We start from the raw sequence: 22782 nt of genomic DNA on the forward strand, positions 1-22782 counted from the left end.
GCACCTGTGCTACCTGCCCCTGAATTTTGTTCACCCTGTCGTCTGTAAGAAACACTCTGCTCCACTGCGTGTCGAAACGGGCTCCCAAGTATTCGAGGGAATGGGAGGGGACAAGATGGCTCTTCTGCACATTGATAACCCAGCCTAGAGATTCCAGGAGCGACTGAACTAGGTCCATGGACCGCACACATTCCTCTAGTGACTTCGCCCGTATCAGTCAATCGTCCAAGTATGGGTGCACCAGCAATCCCTTCTGTCGCAGTGCCGCTGGCAATACCACCATCACCTTTGTAAAGGTCCGCGGGGCGGTGGCCAGCCCGAAAGGCAGCACTTGAAACTGATAGTGCTGTCCCAGAACCATGAATCTGAGAAACTTCTGGTGCTCCTGATGGATGGGGATATGTAGATAAGCCTCGGTGAGATCCAGAGACACCAAAAACTTTCCTCCCCGTACCACCGCAATTACGGTGCACAATGTCTCCATCTGAAAACGTGGTACCTTCAAACTCTGGTTGACTTTCTTCAGGTCTCGGATAGGTTGGAACGTGCCTTCCTTCTTGGGCACTATGAAATAGATGGAATATCTGCCTTGTCCCTTTCGGACAATGGCACTGGTACAACTGCCTCCAGACTTAACAACTGCTGAAGCGTTTCCTGGACCACTGCCCACTTGTTTCGGGAAAGACAACGCGACTCCAGAAAGACCGACCACAGTGGGCAAGAAAATTCTAAGGCGTAGCCGTTTCTCACCACGCTCAACACCCACCAGTCGGAAGTGATCTTTGTCCACTCCCCGTAGAACCGGGCCAGCCTGCCCCCGATTACCAGAGATGAGGAGTGGACCTGCCAGATCTCATTGTGAGGACTTATTGTCACCTGCACCCTGGATGGATCCGCCTCTAGATGACCTTTCAGCCCCTCGAAAGGACTGTTGCCTATGCGAGGACTGTCTTGGGGCCGAGGCCGCCGAGGGCCTCGTCTGACGAAAACGTCTGGACTCCCAAAAGCGAGGCCAAGAAGAGAAAGGTTTCCGGCCAGACTTTCGATCCTCTGGCAGCCTATTGCCCTTTGTCTCTCCCAGCAACTTCATCAGACGATCGAGGTCCTCACCAAACAGCAGTTTCCTCTGAAAGGGCAGATTACAGAGCTGCGATTTTGATGACAGATCCACTGACCAATTGCATAGCCAACAAGTGTCGCCTGAACGCCACCACCGACAACATAGCATGGGCCGTGGTTCTCACCAGGTCATACAAGGCATCCGTGCCATAGGCAACCCCTGCTTCCAGGCGGGCTGCCTGGACTGGGGAAAGAGTCCCTGGAGGCAGACTGTTCCTGTGGTTTCTGGATCCAACATAAATAGGCCTGCTGCATCAGACTTGCACATACCGCCACCTGCAGGCCGAGCCCCAGGACCTCAAAAGCTCGCTTGAGATGCGCTTCCAACTTCCGATCCTGGACATCCTTCGGAGCGGAAGCTCCAGCCACCAGAATAGTGGTCTTTTTCGTGACTGCCGAAACTGCTGCATCCACCTTCGGGACCTTGAGAATGTCCAGATGGTCCTAAAGAAGCAGATAAAGCTTGGACATCGCTCTACCAACTCACAGACCCGTCGGGGGAATTCCACTCTCTGTTGATCAATTTCTGGATTTTCTTTGGAATTGGAAAAGCGCTGGGGGTACTCCGTAGGCCATCCAGAACCAGATTAACCCCTTCAGCATCTGAATCCTCTAGGGTGAGCTTAATTCCTAGCTCCTCCAACATCTGAGGTATAAACAGGTGAAGCTCTTCTCTCTTGAAAAGCCGGTTCACCCGCGGATCATTGCCTTCAGCCTCCAGACCCTCCAAGGTCCCCTGAAGGGCACTTGGGGCTGCTAGGGCCCGAGACATCCAGACCTTTTTCCCCAGATTGAACCATGGGAAACAGAAGCGGCAGGGTCCCCCGGACCCCAGTGAGAAGCCCCCCCTATCCAGCTCCGCTTCTGCGGCCATAGCCACTCCCTCCTGTGATCCCAGCGCCACCGCTGTGGTCCGCGAATGCCTCCGCGGCTTTGAATGCCTTTCAGACCCCTCCTCCCTCCTCCAGCACACTCCGTGCAGAGAAGGAGGTCATTCAGGCGGATCAATGGGTTACCACAGGTCCTGCAGGTCTCTCTGAGCTGCTTATCTGTCATAACAAGCACCAAGAAATAAAGCAAGGCAAAATAAAAATCCAAACGGGCAATCCTATACTTGCCGCGCTTTCCCGTGGCCCGGATCGCGAGGGGGAGGGGTGCACCACACTGCAGCTGTCAAACCCTGAAGAGGGTGCACTGCCCCAAGAATTTCCCGCCAGCATGGTGAACAGGCCGCTGCTGCGACTGAAAACCGTGCGGCTCGTTCGTGAGTACAGCCAGCCTCCACTGGAGTGAATCTGCCCCGACCGGGACCACCCTCCTCCGAATGATCCCCCGATCCACCCACTTACTGCCCGGCCTGCACCCAACAATCTCTTGTTAGTGTGTCTCACCTAGATTATAAACTCCATGGAGTAAGGACTGTCTCTTTTATGTATCTGTAAACACTATGTATGCCTAATTTATTTTATTTATTTATTTTATTGTTTTTATATACCGACATTCGATCGAGATATCACATCGGTTTACATGTAACTAAAAACAAATAGAACTGTATAATATATAGAACTGTAGAAATTTTAAGCTGTAGTAGCAAGGGGTGCTGCAGAGCAGAACTGAGGTTCAAGAGCAAAACTGTATATGGGCCTCATTACTAGGATAGCAGGAAGTGCTGGAGACCAGGACTGGAGTACAATGGCAGAGCTGTTTTTGAGGCTCAGTACTTGAACAGCAGAGGGTGCTAGAAGCAAGGACTGGAGATAATGGCAGAACTGTGTATGGGGCTTAGGACTGGAACAGCAGGAGGTGCCAGATGCCAGGACTGGGGTACAATGTCAGAGCTGTTTGTGGGCTCAGTATGGGAAAAGCATGGGGTGCTAGAGGCCAGGCCTGGGGTACAACGGCAGAACTGGTTTTAAGTGTGGCTGAAAGGATACCTTGAACCTGCCTCATGTTAGTGTTACTGGACATAGTAATTTCCATCAGCAGTACACTGAGACCCCAGGACACATACCCCACCCCTCTACCAGGTAGCCACTCACAGTTTCTCTCTCAATCTTCTGGGCTAAAACTTCTCGTGACTCCTCTTGGTCCTGTGAACCGGTACTTCGCCGATCAAACTCTGCCAGGCAAAGAAAAACAGTGTTGTCAGCATTCTGGGGATACGCCACTATCTTAAGTCAAAGCAGTACTACCCAAAGAATGTGCAGTGCCAACAAAGCATTTGTCATTTGTACACTGCTAGCAAGATTTTATGCAGTGTTTTCAGTGCTGGCAAAGGCTCACTCAAGGCCTACAGTATCTGCAGTGTTGCAAAGGGTGTGTGCAGTACTTGCAGTACAGCAGAAGTGTCATAGTACTTTAACCAGGCAGGAAATATTAAGAAAAAAATGTAACATATTAAACAAGAAGGAAAATCAAGGGTGACGTGGAAAAAAGAAAAAGGAAGAAATTGTTGCGCCCTTGCCCGTGGTTCAGTGGACAGAGCCTTATCTTTGAGGCCTTGTGCCACGCTGCTATTCATGGCCCTGGGAAGCCACTGATGAAACCTGGCCACGCGGCCCGGACCGCTGTTGCCTCCGTGGCAGAGAGGACTCGGGGCCTTGTTCCTCCTCTGCGGCTAGTGCCGCCGCCGGATGCCACCTCCCTCGCAGCCCTGCGAGGCCGCCACCGAAGCTTGGTCTCGTGGCTGGGTCCTGCCTTCAGGCCCTGCCCTTCGACCCGGCAGGGACGCCGCAGACGTCGCCTGCCTCAGGGCCCTCCTACGTGGCTGGGACGCCGCTTCCTTGGCCTGCCTCTTCCTGCGCAGGCCGCTGTCCAAGGACCTGCAATCTGCTCCTGGCCTTCCTTAGGCGCACGGCCGCGCCTCTTCATTCCTTTTAAAGGGCCAGTGACAGGAAGTGGCCACGGCCCCACTGACATCCAGTCTCCATCCTCTTCCTGGGTCTGCCCTATAAAAGGGGCTTTGCTTCATTCCTCCGTTGTCTTTGCATCTATCCAGATGCTCCTGAAGAGTTCTCTTCAGCCTGATGCCTGTTCCAAGTCCTGAGGTCTGTGATTCCAGATCCTGGTGTCTGCTCCATGTCCTGATGTTCGTGACTCTGAATCCTGATGTCTGTTCCATGTCCTGATGTCTATGCTCCGTGAGTCAATTCCAAGATGTCCGTGAGTCTATTCCAAGATGTCCATGAGTCCATTCCTGAGATGCCCGTGAATCCATTCCTGAGAGACGTCCGTGACTCCATTCCAGTGAGACGTCCGTGACTCTATTCCAGTGAGACGTCCGTGACTCTATTCCAGAGACGTCCGTGACTCTATTCCAGAGACGTCCGTGACTCCATTCCAGAAAGACATCCATGACTCCATTCCAGAGAGACGTCCGTGACTCCCCTCCAGAGATGTTCCAAGTCCCTTGATGTTCCAAGTCTCCTTGATGTTCCTAGTCTCCTTGATGCTCCAAGTCTCCTTGTTGTCCCAAGTTCTGTCATGTTTCTGGTCCTAATGCTCCAGGTTCCTTAGGACCTGTGCCTCTAGAGATTCCCTGTTTTTAATCCGAGTTGCCAAGCTCCAAGGTTTTATTTTGTCTTCCCAAGTCCCGACTCTAGAGGATCCGAGGGGTTGCTGCAACCCTGCGCTAAGAGATTTCCCGAGCCTGTCCCATTCTCCTCGTGGTCCGTGACCAGCCATCTGGCTGGGTAGGGCACAACAGAGACAGTGTGGTGTGCAACCAGCCCCACGTGCTGTGTAGATCACCTGAGGGTCTTGCTCATCCCTCCTTGTTTCTTGTCCATGTCTCCACATCTACGTCCAAGTCTACATCCAAATCTACGTCCAAGTCTCCAAGTCTACGTCCAGGTCTCCAAGTCTCCACGACTACATCCAGTCTTCCATGCTCCATCCAGCTCTGCTCCTGTGCCGCCCATTCCTGCACACACATCTCACCATGGGTGCGACTCGTGTCCCAACCTGAGCCACTCCGTGGCCCAAGGGCTCCGCTCTCCTATGAGCCAAGTGATGTGCGCCGAGCCCACACCATTGGCTCCCGAAGGTTGCACTCGCAACAGAAATCACAAAGAAAACATACTCAGTAAAGAAAAAAGCCTGATTCTAGCCAGCAACTACAATTATCAGCTGGGAACTTAACTCCATCTTTAGGAAACAGGAGAAATCCTCTTCCCTACTAGGAAAATCATCAGTTGCTCTGGGCGAAAAATATATAATCCACATCACATAACCTAACCAAACATTTGCAGGGATACTTGAGAAACAAATTTCCGCCTATAGAAAGAGTATCTTGGTGTAAAGCAAGAAAAAGTTTCCTATGTTCTTGAATCATATATGAAAAGTCAAGATATATCCTGATTATTTTGTCCCCAAAATAACTCCTTAGCCTTACAAAAAGGGCACAATACCAAAGCCACATCTTACTTGAAATCAAAGGAAACAAAGTCACCCTTTGAGAATTGCTCTGCACAGGGACATCCGTACCTGAGGAATTAGCAGTCTCATATGTTTCCACTGAGGCAGTAGATGCTTTACGCCAAACAGGCAAACAATATAATTTAGTAATAGGGGGAAAAATATACTCCAAAATTAATAATTCTTGAGAAAAATATTGCTTGAGCAAATCTCGGGTGTTGATACTGCTATTAGGCTTGATGATTCCTTCAGACATGGTGATCCAGGGGAGACAGTGAAAGATTGGGCCCAGACTGAACTGACTCTTCCCCATCGAGGCAGCCAATGAGGGCATCTCCCCCACTATGCTGGACTGGGTCCCAAAAAAGGAAGTAAGCGCTTTCTGAGCCAAAGGGGATGCAGTCGCAGAGGGAAAGCCCCTTACTCTAGCCTTCCTCTTCGCAGACATTAGTCAGATAATACAAACAAAGAAATAAAATCAAAGGCACAGGAACACTGTTGGGACCTCACTCTGCCATCTTGCGCCGCCCCTCATGGATTCTCACTCTGCTTTTAGATGTGTATATAAACATGTAGCTACAGATGAGCAAGTTGATATAGTGTATTTGGATTTCCAGAAGGCGTTTGACAAACTCCCCCATGAGAAATGCCTCAGGAAATTACAAAGTCGTGGGATAGGAGGCAGTGCTCTATTGTGGATTGGTGACTTGTTAAAAGGCCGGAAATAGAGGGTAGAACTAAATGGTCAGTTTTGCAAATAGAGAAAGATCATTAGTGAAGGACCACAGGGTTGATGCTAAGAACCTGTGTTATTTAACACATTCATAAATGATCTGGAAAAGGGAATGACGCATGAAGTGATCAGATTTACAGATGCTACAAAATTATTAAAATTTGTTAAAACAGCAATGGATTGTTAGGTACTGCGGATGGACTTTGTAAGACCAGAGGACTGGGCAATTGAGTGGCAGATGAAATTTAATGTGGAAAACTGCAAATTGATACACAGAGGGGAAAATAATCCCAACTATAAGTGCACGACGCTGGGTTCTTTTTTGGGAGTCACTACCCAGAAAAAGGACCTTGGAGTCTTTGTAGGCAATACAATGAAATCCTTGCTCAGTGCGTGGCAGCAGTCAAAAAAGCAAATGGAATGTTAGGAATGATCCAAAAAGGAATAGAGAATAAAATGGAAAATATATTGCCTCTGTATCAAGCCATGGTGCAACCTCACCTTGAGTATTGTGTGCAGTTCTGGCCGTCCCATCTCAAGAAAGACAGAGGGGAATTAGAAAAGGTGCAGAGGAGAGCAACAAAAATGTAAAGGGATGGAACATCTCTTCTGTGATAAGAGGCTATATAAGCTAGAGCTCTTCAGCTTGGAAAAGAGACAGTTGAGGGGAGAAATGATAGAAGTTTATAAAATCATGAATGGGTTGGAATGGGTAAATAAAGGAAAGTTACTTACCCTTTTAAATAATATTAAAACAAGGAACACTTCATGAAACCAACAACCAGCAAATTCAAAACAAATCATAGAAAGTATTTTTTCACTCAGCGCACTGTCCAGCTGTGGAATTTATTGCCAGAGGACATGGTCCAGGCGACTAGCATAGCAAGATTTAAAAGAGGTTTGGACAAGTTCCTAGAGGAAAAGCCACTAACGCATCATTAGCCAGGTGGACTAAATAAATCTATTACATTAGATCTAGTTTATTGAATCTGCCAGGTATTTTGTGACCTAGATTGGTCACTGTCAGAGATATGATGCTGGGCTTGAATGACCTTGGTGTGACCCAGCATGGCAATTCTTATGTTCTTAATTTCTTTCCTTAAACTTTCTGATACTTTGCAGTCCCAGTTTTCTAATTGTAAACTACCAACTCACTAGTATGAGGACAAACAAATCTGTTTGCTCTTACACTGTCTGCCTTGTGCACTATGGCTATAGTAGTCTCAGGGACATAGAGTTTCCTAGTAAAGGCTTGTCAATGCTAGCTCAGAGCCCCTAGAAGCCATTACTAAGTTCTTTCCATACCTGTTTCACTTGATGCTGAGGGAGGGATCACGCGGTTCTTAGCATTCATCTGGAATCCTTTGGGCTTGGGGCTTGTAGCGGGACCTTGGGGCGGCAGGATGGATTCTCTCTGAGTCTTAATCTTTTCTTGGTTTACTCTGTTGGAAAATATTGAAAAGTACTGTGATGTCAGCACAGGAGCACTTAACAATCCACCAATCAGTGCACAGAACCCCTAACTCTACATATACCAAGTCATCAGCCATGTTCTAACTTTTAAGAGTATAATAATTATCAGAATTCCAGTACAAGGCAAGGCTTAAACCTGCTGTCACAGTATAGATGTTTAAGTACAAGTTACAGTTTATCCTGGACCGATTATTTCCTATTACTCTTTTCAGTTCATGATTTTGTTGTGAACCATGAAGGGAATGGGAAATTGGTTAAAAGTACAAATTGAGCAAACCTTGATTGTGGAACTTTGGTTAACTGTTTAGATTTTGTCAGCAATGTTTTTTATTGAAACATTTGCAGGATCAGGTTCAAGATGTGGAAAATCAAACTCAAAGAAAGGTTAGATAAGGATGTCCCAGAGCATTCTTCAGTGATTAAGACATATAAGTAGGTTTCACCCAAGCTAGGAAGCCCAGACTAGATGTATTTCACATATTAAAAAAAGTGGAAGAAAGGCCAAATGACTGCTAGTATGGTTAAAAGAAGAGGTAAGAAGCTATTTTAGCCAAAAGAGCATCTTTCAAAAATGGAAAGGGATCAGAATGAAGAAAACAGGAAACAGCATAAGCAGTGGCAAGCTAGATGCCATGCATTAATAAGGAAAGCAAAGAAAGAATGTGAAAAAAAAGGTTGCCATTTTTCAGGAACATTCGAAGCAAATAGCATGCGAGGGAGTCAGTTGGACAATCCAAGGGTAAAAGGGGCACTAAGGGAGGACAAGGCCATAGTGTAGAGACTAAATGAATTATTTGCTTTGGTCTTTACTGAAGAAGATGTAAGGGAAATAACCATGCCAGAAATGTTATTTAAAGGTGACAATTCAGAGGAACTGAAGCAAATCTCAGTGAATCTGGAAAATGTAATAAGGCAAATTGAAAAATTAAAAAGTAGCAAATCACCTGAACCAGATAATATATATCCCAGACTGCTGAAAGAACTGAAAAATGAATTTGCAGATCTACTATTAGCCATTTGTAAACTATGCTTAAAATTAGCTATGGTACCTGAAGATTGAAGGAAGGCCAACATAACACCAATTTTTAAAAAGGGATCCAGGTGTGATACAGGAAACTACAGACCAGTAAAACTGACATCAATGGCAAGCAAAATGGTAGAAACTATTACAAAGAACAAAATTACTGAACATATAGATAGTCATAGTATAATGAAACAAAGCCAACATGTATTTAACCAAGGGAAGTCTTGCTTCACCAATCTAATATTTTTTTTCAAGGCATGAATAAACATGCGGATAAAGATAAACCAGTTGATACAGTGTATCTGGATTTTCAGAAAGCGTTTGACAAAGTACCTTAGGAGCGATTGCTGAGGAAATTAAAAAGCCATGAGATAAGAGGCAATCACCTAGTATGGATTAGGAACTGGTTAAAAGATAGGAAAAAAGTAGGGATAAATGGGCAATTTTCTCAACGAAGAAAGATGAATAGTGGAGTACTCCAGGAATCTATACCACTGCTTTTTTAATCATTCAAATTTTATTAGGCCAACAATGACAAAAACATCAAAAAAAGACAATGTAACAAACAAAAAGTCAACCCCCTTTTCTCCCCCGTAAAACCCCACCCAACCTCCCATCCCCTTTCCAAAACTATATATATCTGTACTATACAGGGCAAGAACAACTGAAAAAGAATTCCATTCAACAGATCCATCATTTTCCAGTGGCACATCACTGTTCAAAAGGTTTCAAGAATTTTTGAAATTTCTGAAAACAACCATTCTTAATTGCCGTCAAATGATCTATAAAGTGAACTCTCCAAAAATGACACTGCAAAGAAGCCTCCACAGGTGTTTTAGGACGCTTCCAATGAAAAGTTCTTTTGCAATGAGCCACAATAATAACACTGGGCAACAATGAAAGTGTTACTGACCTAAAAAGGTCCTACTCTGTAGTATCTTGATGTGCTGAACACGAATATGACCATGAAAAGTTTTTATTGGCTCTCGTTTTGAAGATATTTAATATAGTTCACCTTCTATGTTTAGTCATGTAAATTTATCCAATAGGACTGTAAAAAAGCCTAGAATGATGTAATATTGCATAATACCATCATGCACACATCATCCAGAGTTTATTACATCATTTTCTGATGCAATGCAGTTCTACTGCCATGCTGCTGCTGAGTAAGCTGACGTCAGCAGTGTACTATATGAAGCCCAGTCAGAAAGGGTGAGCATTTGAAATATTCATGCTGGCTGACTACTGCTGGACACTCCGCAGAGATGCTCCCGAACAGGTGTACAAGAGACAAGCAAAGAAATCTAAGATGTAGTCTATAACTTCATTTTTCAAACGGTATTAACCGTAGGTCTCCTACTATTGGCATACAATTCAAGATGTAATTATATTATTGCATATTACAAAAAAACTTAGAGCCAATTTTGCATTTTCACAGTCACATTCATGTTTAGCACATGGAAATTTATAAGAATTGACTGATTTCATTTCAGTAACATGACTTTTGTGAAAATTTGTTGCCCAGTGAGCTATTGGCATACAGTTCAAGATGTAATTATATTATTGCATATTACAAAAAAACTAGAGCCAATTTTGCATTTTCACAGTCACATTCGTGTTTAGCACATGGAAATTTATAAGAATTGACTAATTTCATTTCCATAACATGGCTTTTGTGAAAATTTGTTGCCCAGTGTAATTTGAAGAATCAATTTCCAAACTTTAACAGATATAAGTAGTTAGAAACATAGAAACATAGAAATGATGGCAGAAGACGACCAAATGGCCCATCCAGTCTGCCCAGCAAGCTTTCACACTTATATTTTTCTCATACTTATCTGTTACTCTTGGTTCTTATTGGTAACTTTTTGGTTCTAGTTACCTTCCACCCCTGCCATTGAAATAGAGGGCAGTGCTGGAACTGCATCAAAGTGAAGTATCAAGCTTAATTGATTATGGGTAGTAATCGCCACAATAAGCAAGTTACTCCCACTGATTTGTGCAATTCAGTCCTTGTTGGTTGTTGTCTGAATATAAATCCTCTTTTCTTCATTCCCCCTGCCTTTGAAGTAGTGAGCAGTGTTGGATATGTATTCCAAGTGAAGTATCAGGTTTAATTGATTCGGGGTAATAACCGCCGTAACAAGCAAGCTACATCCACATTTATTTGTTTACCCAGACTATGCAATTCAGTCCTTGTTGGTTGTTGTCTGCATTCCTCTTATCTTCAATCCCCCCTGCCATCGAAGCACAGAGCTATGCTGGATATGCATTGAAAGTGAAGTATCAGGCTTATTTGGTTTTGTGTAGTAACCACCGCAACAAGCAAGCTAGTCCCCGCTTTTTGGGAATGCAAATCCTTTTTTCCACATTTCCTCTTGTCGTTGAAGCATAGAGCAATGTTGGAGTCGCATTAACCGTGTGTATGTTTATTGAATAAGGGTATTAATCACCAGGTAGTAGCTGTCATTCCCGCAAGCCACCCCCATGTCTCTTCTCTTCATTCACATCCTCTAGACTTTATGGATCCACAGTGTTTATCCCACACCCCTTTGAAATCCTTCACAGTTTTGGTCTTCACCATTTCCTCCGGAAGGGCGCTCCAGGCATCCACCACCCGCTCCGTGAAGAAATACTTCCTGACGTTGGTTCTGCGTCGTCCTCCCTGGAGTTTCATTACATGACTCTGAGTTCTACTGATTTCTTTCCAATGGAAACGGTTTGTCGATTGTGCAGCATTAAAACCTTTCAGGTATCTGAAGGTCTGTATTATATCTCCCCTGCACCTCCTCTCCTCCAGGGTATACATATTTAGGTTCTTCAACCTCTCCTCATAAGTCATTTGGTGGAGACCCCACCACCATTTTGGTCGCCCTTCTCTGGACAGCCTCCATCCTGTCTCTGTCCTTGTGAGATAACAGTCTCCAGAACTGAACACAGTACTCCAGGTGAGGCCTCACCAAGGACCTGTACAAGGGGATTATCACCTCCTTTTTCTTACTGGTTATTCCTCTCTCTATGCAGCCCAGCATTCTTCTGGCTTTAGCTATCGCCTTGTCACATTGTTTCGCTGACTTCAGATCATTAGACACTATCATCCCAAGGTCTCTCTCCTGCTCCATGCACATCAGCCCTTCACCCCCCATCGAATACATTTCTTTCAGATTTCCACACCCCATATGCATGACACTGCACTTCTTGGCATTGAATCTCAGCTGCCATATCTTCAACCAGTCTTCCAGCTTCCTTAAATCCCGTCTCATTCTCTCCACGCCTTCCGGCATGTCCACTCTGTTGCAGATCTTAGTATCGTCCACAAATAGACAAACCTTACCTTCTATCCTGTCCGCGATGTCGCTCACAAAGATATTGAACAGGACCGGTCCCAACACCGACCCTTATGGCACTCCGCTCATCACCGCTCTCTCTTCCGAGTAAGTTCCATTTACCATCACATATTGTCTTCTGTTCTTCAACAAGTTTGCAATCCAGGCCACCACCTTGGCACTCACTCCCAAGCTTCTCATTTTATTCACAAGCCTCCTGTGCGGGACCGTATCAAAAGCTTTGCTAAAATCCAAGTAGATGACATCGAGCGCTCTTCCGAGATCCAATTCCTTAGTCACCCAATCAAAAAAGTCATACCCAGTAGCAAAACCTTAGGGTCTTTAGCAAGTATAAAGCTAGTGTTAGGTGTCCCGACCGCGGATCCACGCACCCAGTTCCCCTCACCTCGGGGGCCAGAAGGCCTTGCTCTCACTAAATAATCATAAATTTTATTTTAAAACTTTACAAGAAAAAACATTTAAATCAGGAACCTTTCCATACGTAAAAATTAGAAATAGCTTCAGACTCTTCAGAAATCTCCTTATTTATTTAACCTTTCCTGCACTGAAACTGAGGATTGAGGCAAAGAAACCTACTTAATAGTGATCTATATCATATTCAAGAATAGAAGGGTTAGTAGTATACAAATCATTATAAAACTGAGCACATCTCTTGTGAATATCCAAATTTCTTATCGATATATATTCCCTTCTTCAACTTTAAAGCTAAATTCATAGCATTACTGCTGAGTAAGAATCAATTTGTGAGCAATAGTGTCTATATCTCCAAAGCATGCAACTTACATCTATGAATTTCCAATTGTCGAAGAACCGCAGGGTTCAAAGATTTTTTATGCTGCTGCTTTAAATATCTGTTAAAAACGTACAGGGCCTGGCTATTCTGAAGTCTCTCTGTTTTCTTGTGGGAGGCATAATCACAGCCTTAAAACATCCAAAGTATGGAAGCGGATGTTTCCCCAGTGTCATTACCCATAAAATAATTTCACAATGTCGTCCTGCAACTGCTGGCAAACGTTAGTATCGTTTAACAAGCTTTCATTATCCATGTCATCTGGGATCTGACCATGAAATAATACCAATATCAGTATGAGTGCAAGAGAAGCCAAAGTCTTATCAATGAGAAAGATATCAATCCTGGAGTAAGAACAAAGTGGAGGGAAAAAGAATAATTGTGCCAAGCAAGACTGAGTACTCTCCAAATATCAATTAATCATATATAGCAATGAGATCCTTCAATTTAAGTCTGCAGGAACATTGCCCTAGTCCTGCACCTACACCTGAGGAGTTATCCAAAGCTGAGTTTCTAGTCATATTAAAATCCCTTCAATAATAACACAACCTTTCAAATACTGAGCCAAGATTTGACTTAAAGAATCAAAAAAATTCCCCAATTGTAGTTGGGTGCATAAACATTTACTAAAGTGAACAATTGTGTATCCATTCATATTTTAACCAAAAGAAATCTGCCCTCCTTATTTCATACAAACTAAAAGAGCCTTAGAAAACATTATGCCGACACCAACTTAATTATTCCGTATGGAACTAGATGTTGTGGTCCCGGTCGCTAGACTAGCGACCGGGTCCTTACCTGCCTCTCTCTGCTCCAGGCTCCGGGAACTGCCGCATTTCGGGCCTTCTAGGCCACATGGCAGCAGCGTCTCCACAAGGGAGACGCCGCCGAGGCCCGCTCCTGACTCCACCCCCTCGGAGGCACGCGCGAGGAACGTCGATTTAAAGGTCCAGCACCCAGAAGTGCTGGACAGCCCCCAAGCTGACGTCAGACACCGGCAGAGTATTTAAGCCAGTGTCTGACTGCATGGAGCTGCCTTGCAACGAGGTCTCTCTGCTGAGTGTCTAGTTGTGTTCCTGCTGATCCTGACTTCGCTCCTGCTGTTCATGATTCCGCTCCGGCTGTTCCTGTACCCACTTCTCCGGATCTTGATCCAGCCTCTGGTTTGTTTCTCTGGCTTCTGATCCCGGCTTGCTACCGACTCTCCGTGCCTGCTGCCTGCCTTGACCTTCGGATCGTCTTTCCACTCATCTCACTGCCGACTCCTAAGTCCCAGCGGTCCTGGTCCCTACGTGCTCCTCCTGGGGGGATCTTGGACTTCCAGGGTGAAGTTCTATCATTCTCCGCTAGTCTCGCTGCTGTCACTTAAGTCCCAGCGGTCCGGATCCCTACGGGCTCCTCCTGGGGGGATCTCGGATCTCCAGGGTGAAGACTCCATCTGTCTGTCCGCTGTGGTTCCGCCTCCCGGCCTACCTTCCTCGGCGGAGCTCTCCATTCCGCCAGGCCAGCCCAAGGGTCCACCATCCAGTTAGCAACACTAGAGGCAAAAATTACATGTGAAAAAATGAATTTCGCACCAGTTCTCTCATCTTTTCAACTGTATCGATCTTCTGAATAAAAACTGCCTCTTCATCGTTACATTAAGCCCTTTTACATTAAGAGAAATAATGCGAATAGGCTTAGCTATCAGCTAATAAAAAAGAAAAAAAACCCAAAATGTTCCAGTGGAAAGCATATATGCATATGACAAATACAGGGGGAAAAATCCCCTATCATATCCTGATCTAAATCAGAGCCCTGAAAAATTACACATAAAATTCTTCCCTTTCTCCTTCCTCAGTCACATACCCAAAAACATCCCCAAAGAAAAATCCAATCCACCTCTACCCATCCACTCCCTAAACCTTTCCCCTCTCTCGACATAACCACTCATAAAGACACACACTATCAACTGAAGTGCAGATCCAAAACCCACCATGAGGAATGCTGTCAACAACCAGAATCCCATCTAGGACTAAAAAAAATAATAATAAATCAACAATGTCCCACTCCCACTTGGACCATAAGAACATAAGAAATTTCCATATTGGGTCAGACCAAGGGTCCATCAAGCCCTTGTTTCCAACAGATGCCAAACCAGGCCACAAGAACCTGGCAATTATCCAAACACTAAGAAGATCCCATGCTACTGATGCTAGTAATAGTAGAGGCCATTCCCTAAGTCAACTTGATTAATAGCAGTTAATGGACTTCTCCTCCAAGAACTTATCCAAACCTTTTTTAAACGCAGCTACACTAACTACACTAACCACATCCTCTGGCAACAAATTCCAGAGCTTAATTGTGCATTGAGTGAAAAAGAATTTTCTGCGATTAGTCTTAAATGTGCTACTTGCTAACTTCATGGAGTGCCCCCTAGTCCTTCTATTATCCAAAAGTGTAAATAACTGATTCACATCTACTCGTTCAAGACCTCTCATGATTTTAAAGACCTTTATCATATCCTGCCTCAGCTGTTTCTTCTCCAAGCTGAACAGCCCTAACTCTTCAGCCTTTCTTCATAGGGGAGCTGTTCCATCCCCTTCATCATTTTGGTTGCCCTTCTCTGTACCTTCTCCAGTGCAACTACGGTATGGGGCGGATTTTAAAAGCCCTGCTCGCGTAAATCCGCCCGGATTTACGCGAGCAGGGCCTTGCGCGCCGGTGCGCCATGTTCCATAGGCCTACCGGCGCGCGCAGAGCCCTGGGACTCGCGTAAGTCCCGGGGTTTTTCGAGGGGGGGCGTGTCGGATCGGCATTTTGGGGGCAGGACGCGGCGTTTCGGGGGCAGGCCGGGGGCGTGGTTTTGGCCCAGGGCGGTCCGGGGGCGTGGCCGCGCCCTCCATAACCGCCCCCAGGTCGCGTCTCGGCACGCTAGCGGCCCGCTGGCGCGCGGTGATTTACTTCTCCCTCCGGGAGGCGTAAATCCCCCGACAAAGGTAGGGGGGGGTCTAGATAGGGCCGGGGGGGTGGGTTAGGTAGAAGAAGGGAGGGGAAGGTGAGGGGAGGGCGAAAGCGAGTTCCCTCCAAGGCCGCTCCGATTTCGGAGCGGCCTTGGAGGGAACGGCGGCAGGCTGCGCGGCTCGGCGCGCGCCGGCTACACGAAATCGGCAGCCTTGAGCGCGCCGATCCAGGATTTTAGCGGCTACGCGCGTATCTACTAAAATCCAGCGTACTTTTGTTTGCGCCTGATGCGCCAACAAAAGTACGCGAAGGCGCACTTTTTTAAAATCTACCCCTATATCTTTTTTGAGATGCAGTGACCAGAGTTGTACAGTGCTCAAGGTGTGGTCTCACCATGGAGTGATACAGAGGCATTATAACATCCTCCATTTTATTCACCATTCCCTTCCTAATAATTCCTAACATTCTGTTTGCTTTTTTGACTGCTGCAGCACACTCAGCCGATGATTTCAATGTAATCCATTTTTCAACAAGAGCAGAAACAAGTCACAGAAGCCTTAACAGCAACAAAAGATCCCAAGTGTCTCTGCAGACATTTCCCTCCAACCTTCACCCGTTCCCATCTTATGGACATTGGCTTCACTGGAGATTTCCTGGTGGTTGCTGGCAAATCCACAGGCAACTTCTTTCTTCATAGGAAGCACTTCCTCCACAGTCCTGATGCAAGATATAACTCTACTAAAAGTGAAGGTCAGCACAAACAGGAAAAGCCAACAATATCAAATATTTTCCCTGTGTTAGATAGGAGTAATATCTCTGAGTCCTCCTCTTCTGCAAGGTAATTGAGGAAATGTCATTAAATATTTCAGTTTTATGTCCTTCCCAGTCTAGGAAACCCAAGGCCCTAGCATGCTGAATTATAGCTTCCTTCACTGAAAAATCATGTAGCCATGTTATTATATCCCTAGCCATATTAGGCTTGGGGGCACTTAGTGTTCTATGAGCTTGATTCACCATGAATTTGATATCTTTATTCTTCCACCAGCAAAATGGCTTTGCCAATCAGCTTTAACATGGATGTGGAATCAGTATAGTCATCAAGCTCAGAGATTTATTTTATTTATTTATTTAAGGTGTTTTGTATACCGTCATTCGGTTTCGCCATCAGAACGGTTTACAGTAATCGTGAAAAACAAAGGTTATATAAACATCATCGTAGCTTATTGTCTTGGGATTTGTGGGTTAATTATCCCTTACAGTGTGTTCTAATAAAGGCATAGGCTAGTAGAGATGTGAATCATGTGATCGATCGTCTTAACGATCGATTTTGGCTGGGGGGGGAGGGAATCTGATCGTTGCGGTTTTGTTTTTTTAAAAATCGTTTAAATCGTAAATCGGGGGAGGGCTGGAAAACCGGCACACTAAAACAACCCTAAAACCCACCCCGACCCTTTAAAATAAATCCCCCACCCTCCCAAACCCCCCCAAAATGTTTTAAATTACCTGGGGTCCAGTGGGGGGGTCCCGGTGTGATCTTCCATTCTCGGGCCACGGCTGCGTTAATAGAAATGGCGCCGGCGCTACCTTTGCCCTGTCATATGACAGGGCAAAGGTAGCACGGGCGCCATTTTGGTTCCTGTCCCCCGACATCACGAGCGCAGGAGATCGCTCCCGGACCCCCGCTGGACCCCCAGGGACTTTTGGCCAGCTTGGGGGGGCCTCCTGACCCCCACAAGACTTGCCAAAAGTCCAGTGGGGGTCCGGGAGCGACCTCCTGCACTCGAGTCGTATTGCCGTATTGCAAAATGGCGCCAGCCATATGGCCGTATGGAACCAAAATGGCGCCCGTGCTACCTTTGCCCTGTCATATGACAGGGCAAAGGTAGCACCGGCGCCATTTCTATTAACGCAGCCGTGGCCCGAGAGTGGAAGATCACACCGGGACCCCCCCACTGGACCCCAGGTAATTTAAAACATTTTGGGGGGGTTCGGGAGGGTGGGGGATTTATTTTAAAGGGTCGGGGTGGGTTTTAGGGTTGTTTTAGTGTGCCGGTTTTCCCGCCCTCCCCTTCCCCTCCCCCTCCCCCGATTTACGATTTTTGACGATAAATCGGGGGAATTCCTATTGTATCGTGCCTCTAACGATTTTTGACGATTTAAAATATATCGGACGATTTTTTAAATCGTCAAAAAACGATTCACATCCCTATAGGCTAGTGTTGATAAATAAGGTGGAAGGGAGGGTATCTCACTTGGGTGGGTGATACGGGTTAGGTGTGTAACAGCAGGGTTTCAGGGTTTAAGGAAATACATAATAGGTTGCTCGAGTTACAATATGAGGTTAGTTTCACAGTGTCTTAGAGATTCAAAAAGTGAAGTTGTTTTTGTTAGTTGGGAGATGGAGAATTCATAAGAAACATAAGAAATTGCCATGCTGGGTCAGACCAAGGGTCCATCAAGCCCAGCATCCTGTTTCCAACAGAGACCAAAACCAGGCCACAAGAACCTGGCAATTACCCAAACACTAAGAAGATCCCATGCTACTGATGCCAGTAATAGCAGAGGCTATTCCCTAAGTAAAATTGATTAATAGCCATTAATAGACTTCTCCTCCAAGAACTTATCCAAACCTATTTTGAACCCAGCTACACTAACTGCACTAACCACATCCTCTGGCAACAAATTCCAGAGCTTTATTGTGCGTTGAGTGAAAAAGAATTTTCTCTGATTAGTCTTAAATGTGCTACTTGCTAACTTCATGGAATGCCCCTAGTCCTTCTATTATTCGAAAGTGTAAATAACCGAGTCACATCTACTCGTTCAAGACCTCTCATGATTTTAAAGACCTCTATCATATCCCCCTCAGCCATCTCTTCTCCAAGCTGAACAGCCCTAACCTCTTCAGCCTTTCCTCATAGGGGAGCTGTTCCATTCCCCTTATCATTTTGGTAGCCCTTCTCTGTACCTTCTCCATTGCAACTATATCTTTTTTGAGATGCGGCGACCAGAATTGTACACAGTATTCAAGGTGCAGTCTCACCATGGAGCGATACAGAGGCATTATGACATTTTCCGTTCTATTAACCATTCCCTTCCTAATAATTCTTAACATTCTATTTGCTTTTTTGACTGCTGCAGCACACTGAGCCGACGATTTTAAAGTATTATCCAGTATGATGCATTTTTATTGATTGAGAGATGGAGAAATCTTCAAGGTGTTGGGTTCTTTAGGTGTTTGGTCATGTGGTCGATTGAGTGAATTTGGGCAGGCTCTAGTGAAAAGCCAGTTTTCACATCTTTTTTGAAGGTTTTGAGGATTGGTTGTGTTCTTATTTTGGTTGGTAGTGAGTTCCATAGTGTGGAGCTGGCGATGGAGATGACTCTCTCACGGGTTGTGTTCAATTGTGTGGTTCTGGCATGGGGTATTTTGAGGAGGCCTTTATTCTTCGAGTGCAGGTTCCGTTTTGGAGCGTGGATTTCTATGTATTTGCTTAGCCAGTTGGTTTGATGTCCTGTGATTAATTTATGTAGAATTGTTAGCACTTCTATCCGATATTTTATTGGGAGCCAGTAGTGAGATGAGAGTTGGGGTAATGTGCTCATGTTTTTTTGTTCCTGTTAGAATTCTGGCAGTGATTATCGATACAGAACTAAGTATGAAACAACATATATCTCTAAAAGTAAGAGAAGGTTATGCCAAACTTATGACTCTCAGAAGACTTAAACCACTACTAACACCAAATGACTTCCGGTCAGTACTACAAGCATTAATTTTTTCAAGCACTGATTACTGTAATGCCCTTCTACTAGGATTACCCCACACCACGATAAGACCACTACAGGTATTACAAAACACAGCTGCAAGAATTTTAACCGGTAAAAGTAAAAGAGACCATATCACCAAAACCCTAATTGAACTACTCTGGCTACCCATTGAACAAAGAATTCAATATAAGACTCTATGCACCATACATAAATTAATACACGACAAAAAGGCAGAATGGCTGAACACAGCCCTTCACGTACACGTCCCTAATAGAAACTTGAGATCAGCAAACAAAGCCCTACTAACTATTCCCTCAGTAAAAACAGCCAGACTAACGCCCTATCCCTAGCAGGTCCTATAATATGGAACACAATGCCTTTAGAAATCAGAACACAAAGAGACATTAAAGCATTCAAAAAAAGTTTAAAAACATGGCTATTTAAGCAAGCATACCACAAAGGGAATGAAGAGTAGAATCCAGGGAATTGTATGATGCAGTCCGAAGAACTCCCACACACTCACATCGGCTTACTCGAATGGTGTGTGTGTGTATATTTTATTGTACTTTACCTCTATTAGATTGCAACAGAGGACCAGACTTAAGTGTTAATCTATCTTACAGCTGATATACTTAAAGTAGACATGACTTATCACAACCACTGAATAATATTTAATATGAAACTGTTACAGTATTTGATGGCACCTGTTTATTTATTTATTTATTTATTTTTGGTTTTTATATACCGGAAGTTCCTGTATAATATACATATCACTCCGGTTCACAGATAACGGAGATAACTATCGCCGGGATGGCGGTTTACATGGAACATATCGAACAGTTAATCTATTATAAAGTAGAATACAAACTAAGATCTACTAAGAACACATAAATAAAGCAAATAAACATTACAAAATTGCTGTGGGATGGGAGGGTTGTTGTTCTTCCTGCTCTTAGCTCTCTGGGAAAGCTTGTAGGAAGAGCCAAGTCTTGAGTTTCACTTTAAACGTGGAATGGCACGGCTCAAGGCGGAGGTCTGGTGGTAGTGAGTTCCAGAGCGAAGGGCCCGCTGTGGATAGTGCGCGTTTCCTCAGGGAGGATTTTGCTGGTTGGGTGATCATTCTGTTCTGATATGCCCTTCTGGTTGGCTTTTTAGAAGTGTGTAGTTGGAGCTGGAAGGTTAAGTTGAGTGGAGAGATGCTATGTAGGGCCTTATGAATCATCATGCTGGTTTTGAACTGTATCCTGTATTTAATGGGGAGCCAGTGGAGATGCTGGAGGATCGGGGTGATATGGTCCCTTTTTTTGGCGTTGGTGAGAATTCTTGCTGTGGCATTCAAGACCATCTGGAGGGGTTTGGTGGTGCAGGCGGGAAGGCCCAGCAGGAGTGAATTGCAGTAGTCCAATTTCGGGAGAATGATGGCCTGGAGTACTGTGCGGAAATCCCTGTAGAGGAGGAGTGGCTTTAGTTTCTTTAAAACTTGTAATTTAAAGAAGCATTCTTTTGTGGTGTTATTTACGAATTTGTTGAGGCTGAGTCTGTTGTCTAGGAGTACACCCAGATCTCTGACTTGAGGTGAGGTGGTGTATCCTGAGGTGTCTAGAGGATTGCAGGCGGTGGTTGGGGCAGATTGTTCCGGTGCTATTATAAGAATTTCCGTTTTGTTTGTGTTTAGAACTAAGTTGAGACTGGCTAGTAGATCGTTGATGGTTGAGAGGCATTTATTCCAGTAATCCATGGTTTTGTGTATAGTATCCGTTATAGGGATGAGTATTTGTATGTCATCCGCGTATAGAAAATGGATTAGATTGAGGTTAGTAAGTAGATGACAGAGTGGGAGGAGATAAATGTTGAAGAGGGTGGGGGAGAGTGAGGATCCTTGTGGTACCCCCATTTTGGATTGAATGGGGTGAGACTCCTTGTTGTTTATCTTGACTTTGTATGTTCTGTTCTCAAGGAAGGATTTAAACCAGTTGAAAGCTGCTCCTGTTATGCCGATGTCTGTTAGCCGTTGTAGTAGGCTAGAGTGGTTCACGGTGTCGAACGCTGAGGAGAGATCCAGAAGTGCGAGGAGGCAAGGTTGGCCTTTTTCCAGATTGAAGATAATGTTGTCCGATAGTGTGGCTAGCAGAGATTCGGTGTTCTTTGTCTTCCGGAATCCAAATTGGTTAGTGGTGAGGATATTGTTGTCATCAAGGAATTCTGAGAGTTGTCTGTTAACCACTTTCTAGGGATGTGAATCGTTTTTCGACGATTAAAATTATCGTCCGATAATTTTAATATCGTCTTAAACCGTTATGGAACACAATACAATAGAGATTCTAACGATTTATCGTTATAAATCGTTAGAATCGTGAGCCGGCACATTAAAACCTCCTAAAACCCACCCCCGACCCTTTAAATTAAATCTCCCACCCTCCCGAACCCCCCCCAAATGACTTAAATAACCTGGGTGTCCAGCGGCGGTCCGGAACGGCAGCGGTCCAGAACGGGCTCCTGCTATTGAATCTTGTTGTCTTCAGCCGGCGCCATTTTCCAAAATGGCGCCGAAAAATGGCGGCGGCCATAGAACAACACGATTCCACGGCAGGAGGTCCTTCCGGACCCCCGCTGGACTTTTGGCAAGTCTTGTGGGGGTCAGGAGGCCCCCCCCAAGCTGGCCAAAAGTTCCTGGAGGTCCAGCGGGGGTCAGGGAACGATTTCCCGCCGCGAATCGTTTTCCGTACGGAAAATGGCGCCGGCAGGAGATCGACTGCAGGAGGTCGTTCAGCGAGGCGCCGGAACCCTCGCTGAACGACCTCCTGCAGTCGATCTCCTGCCGGCGCCATTTTCCGTACGGAAAACGATTCGCGGCGGGAAATCGTTCCCTGACCCCCGCTGGACCTCCAGGAACTTTTGGCCAGCTTGGGGGGGGCCTCCTGACCCCCACAAGACTTGCCAAAAGTCCAGCGGGGGTCTGGAAGGACCTCCTGCCGTGGAATCGTGTTGTTCTATGGACAACAAGATTCAATAGCAGGAGCCCGTTCCGGACCGCTGCCGTTCCGGACCGCCGCTGGACACCCAGGTTATTTAAGTCATTTGGGGGGGGTTCGGGAGGGTGGGAGATTTAATTTAAAGGGTCGGGGGTGGGTTTTAGGAGGTTTTAATGTGCCGGCTCACGATTTAACGATTT

At 45.4% G+C, this 22782-nt stretch overlaps 1 protein-coding gene across 1 annotated transcript in view; it reads right to left on the reverse strand.

The window, feature by feature from the left end:
* EPS8L2 (EPS8 like 2) overlaps positions 1–22782 on the reverse strand; it is a 423360-nt gene that overhangs the window by 122067 nt on the left and 278511 nt on the right. Inside the window, 2 exon segments of the mRNA XM_029582244.1 lie at positions 3159–3238; positions 7574–7710. Of these exon segments, the coding sequence (XP_029438104.1) occupies positions 3159–3238; positions 7574–7710 (217 nt within the window).

The sequence above is a fragment of the Rhinatrema bivittatum genome, chromosome 17, assembly GCF_901001135.1.
Source record: "Rhinatrema bivittatum chromosome 17, aRhiBiv1.1, whole genome shotgun sequence".
In the NCBI taxonomy this organism is placed as follows: Eukaryota; Metazoa; Chordata; class Amphibia; order Gymnophiona; family Rhinatrematidae; genus Rhinatrema; species Rhinatrema bivittatum.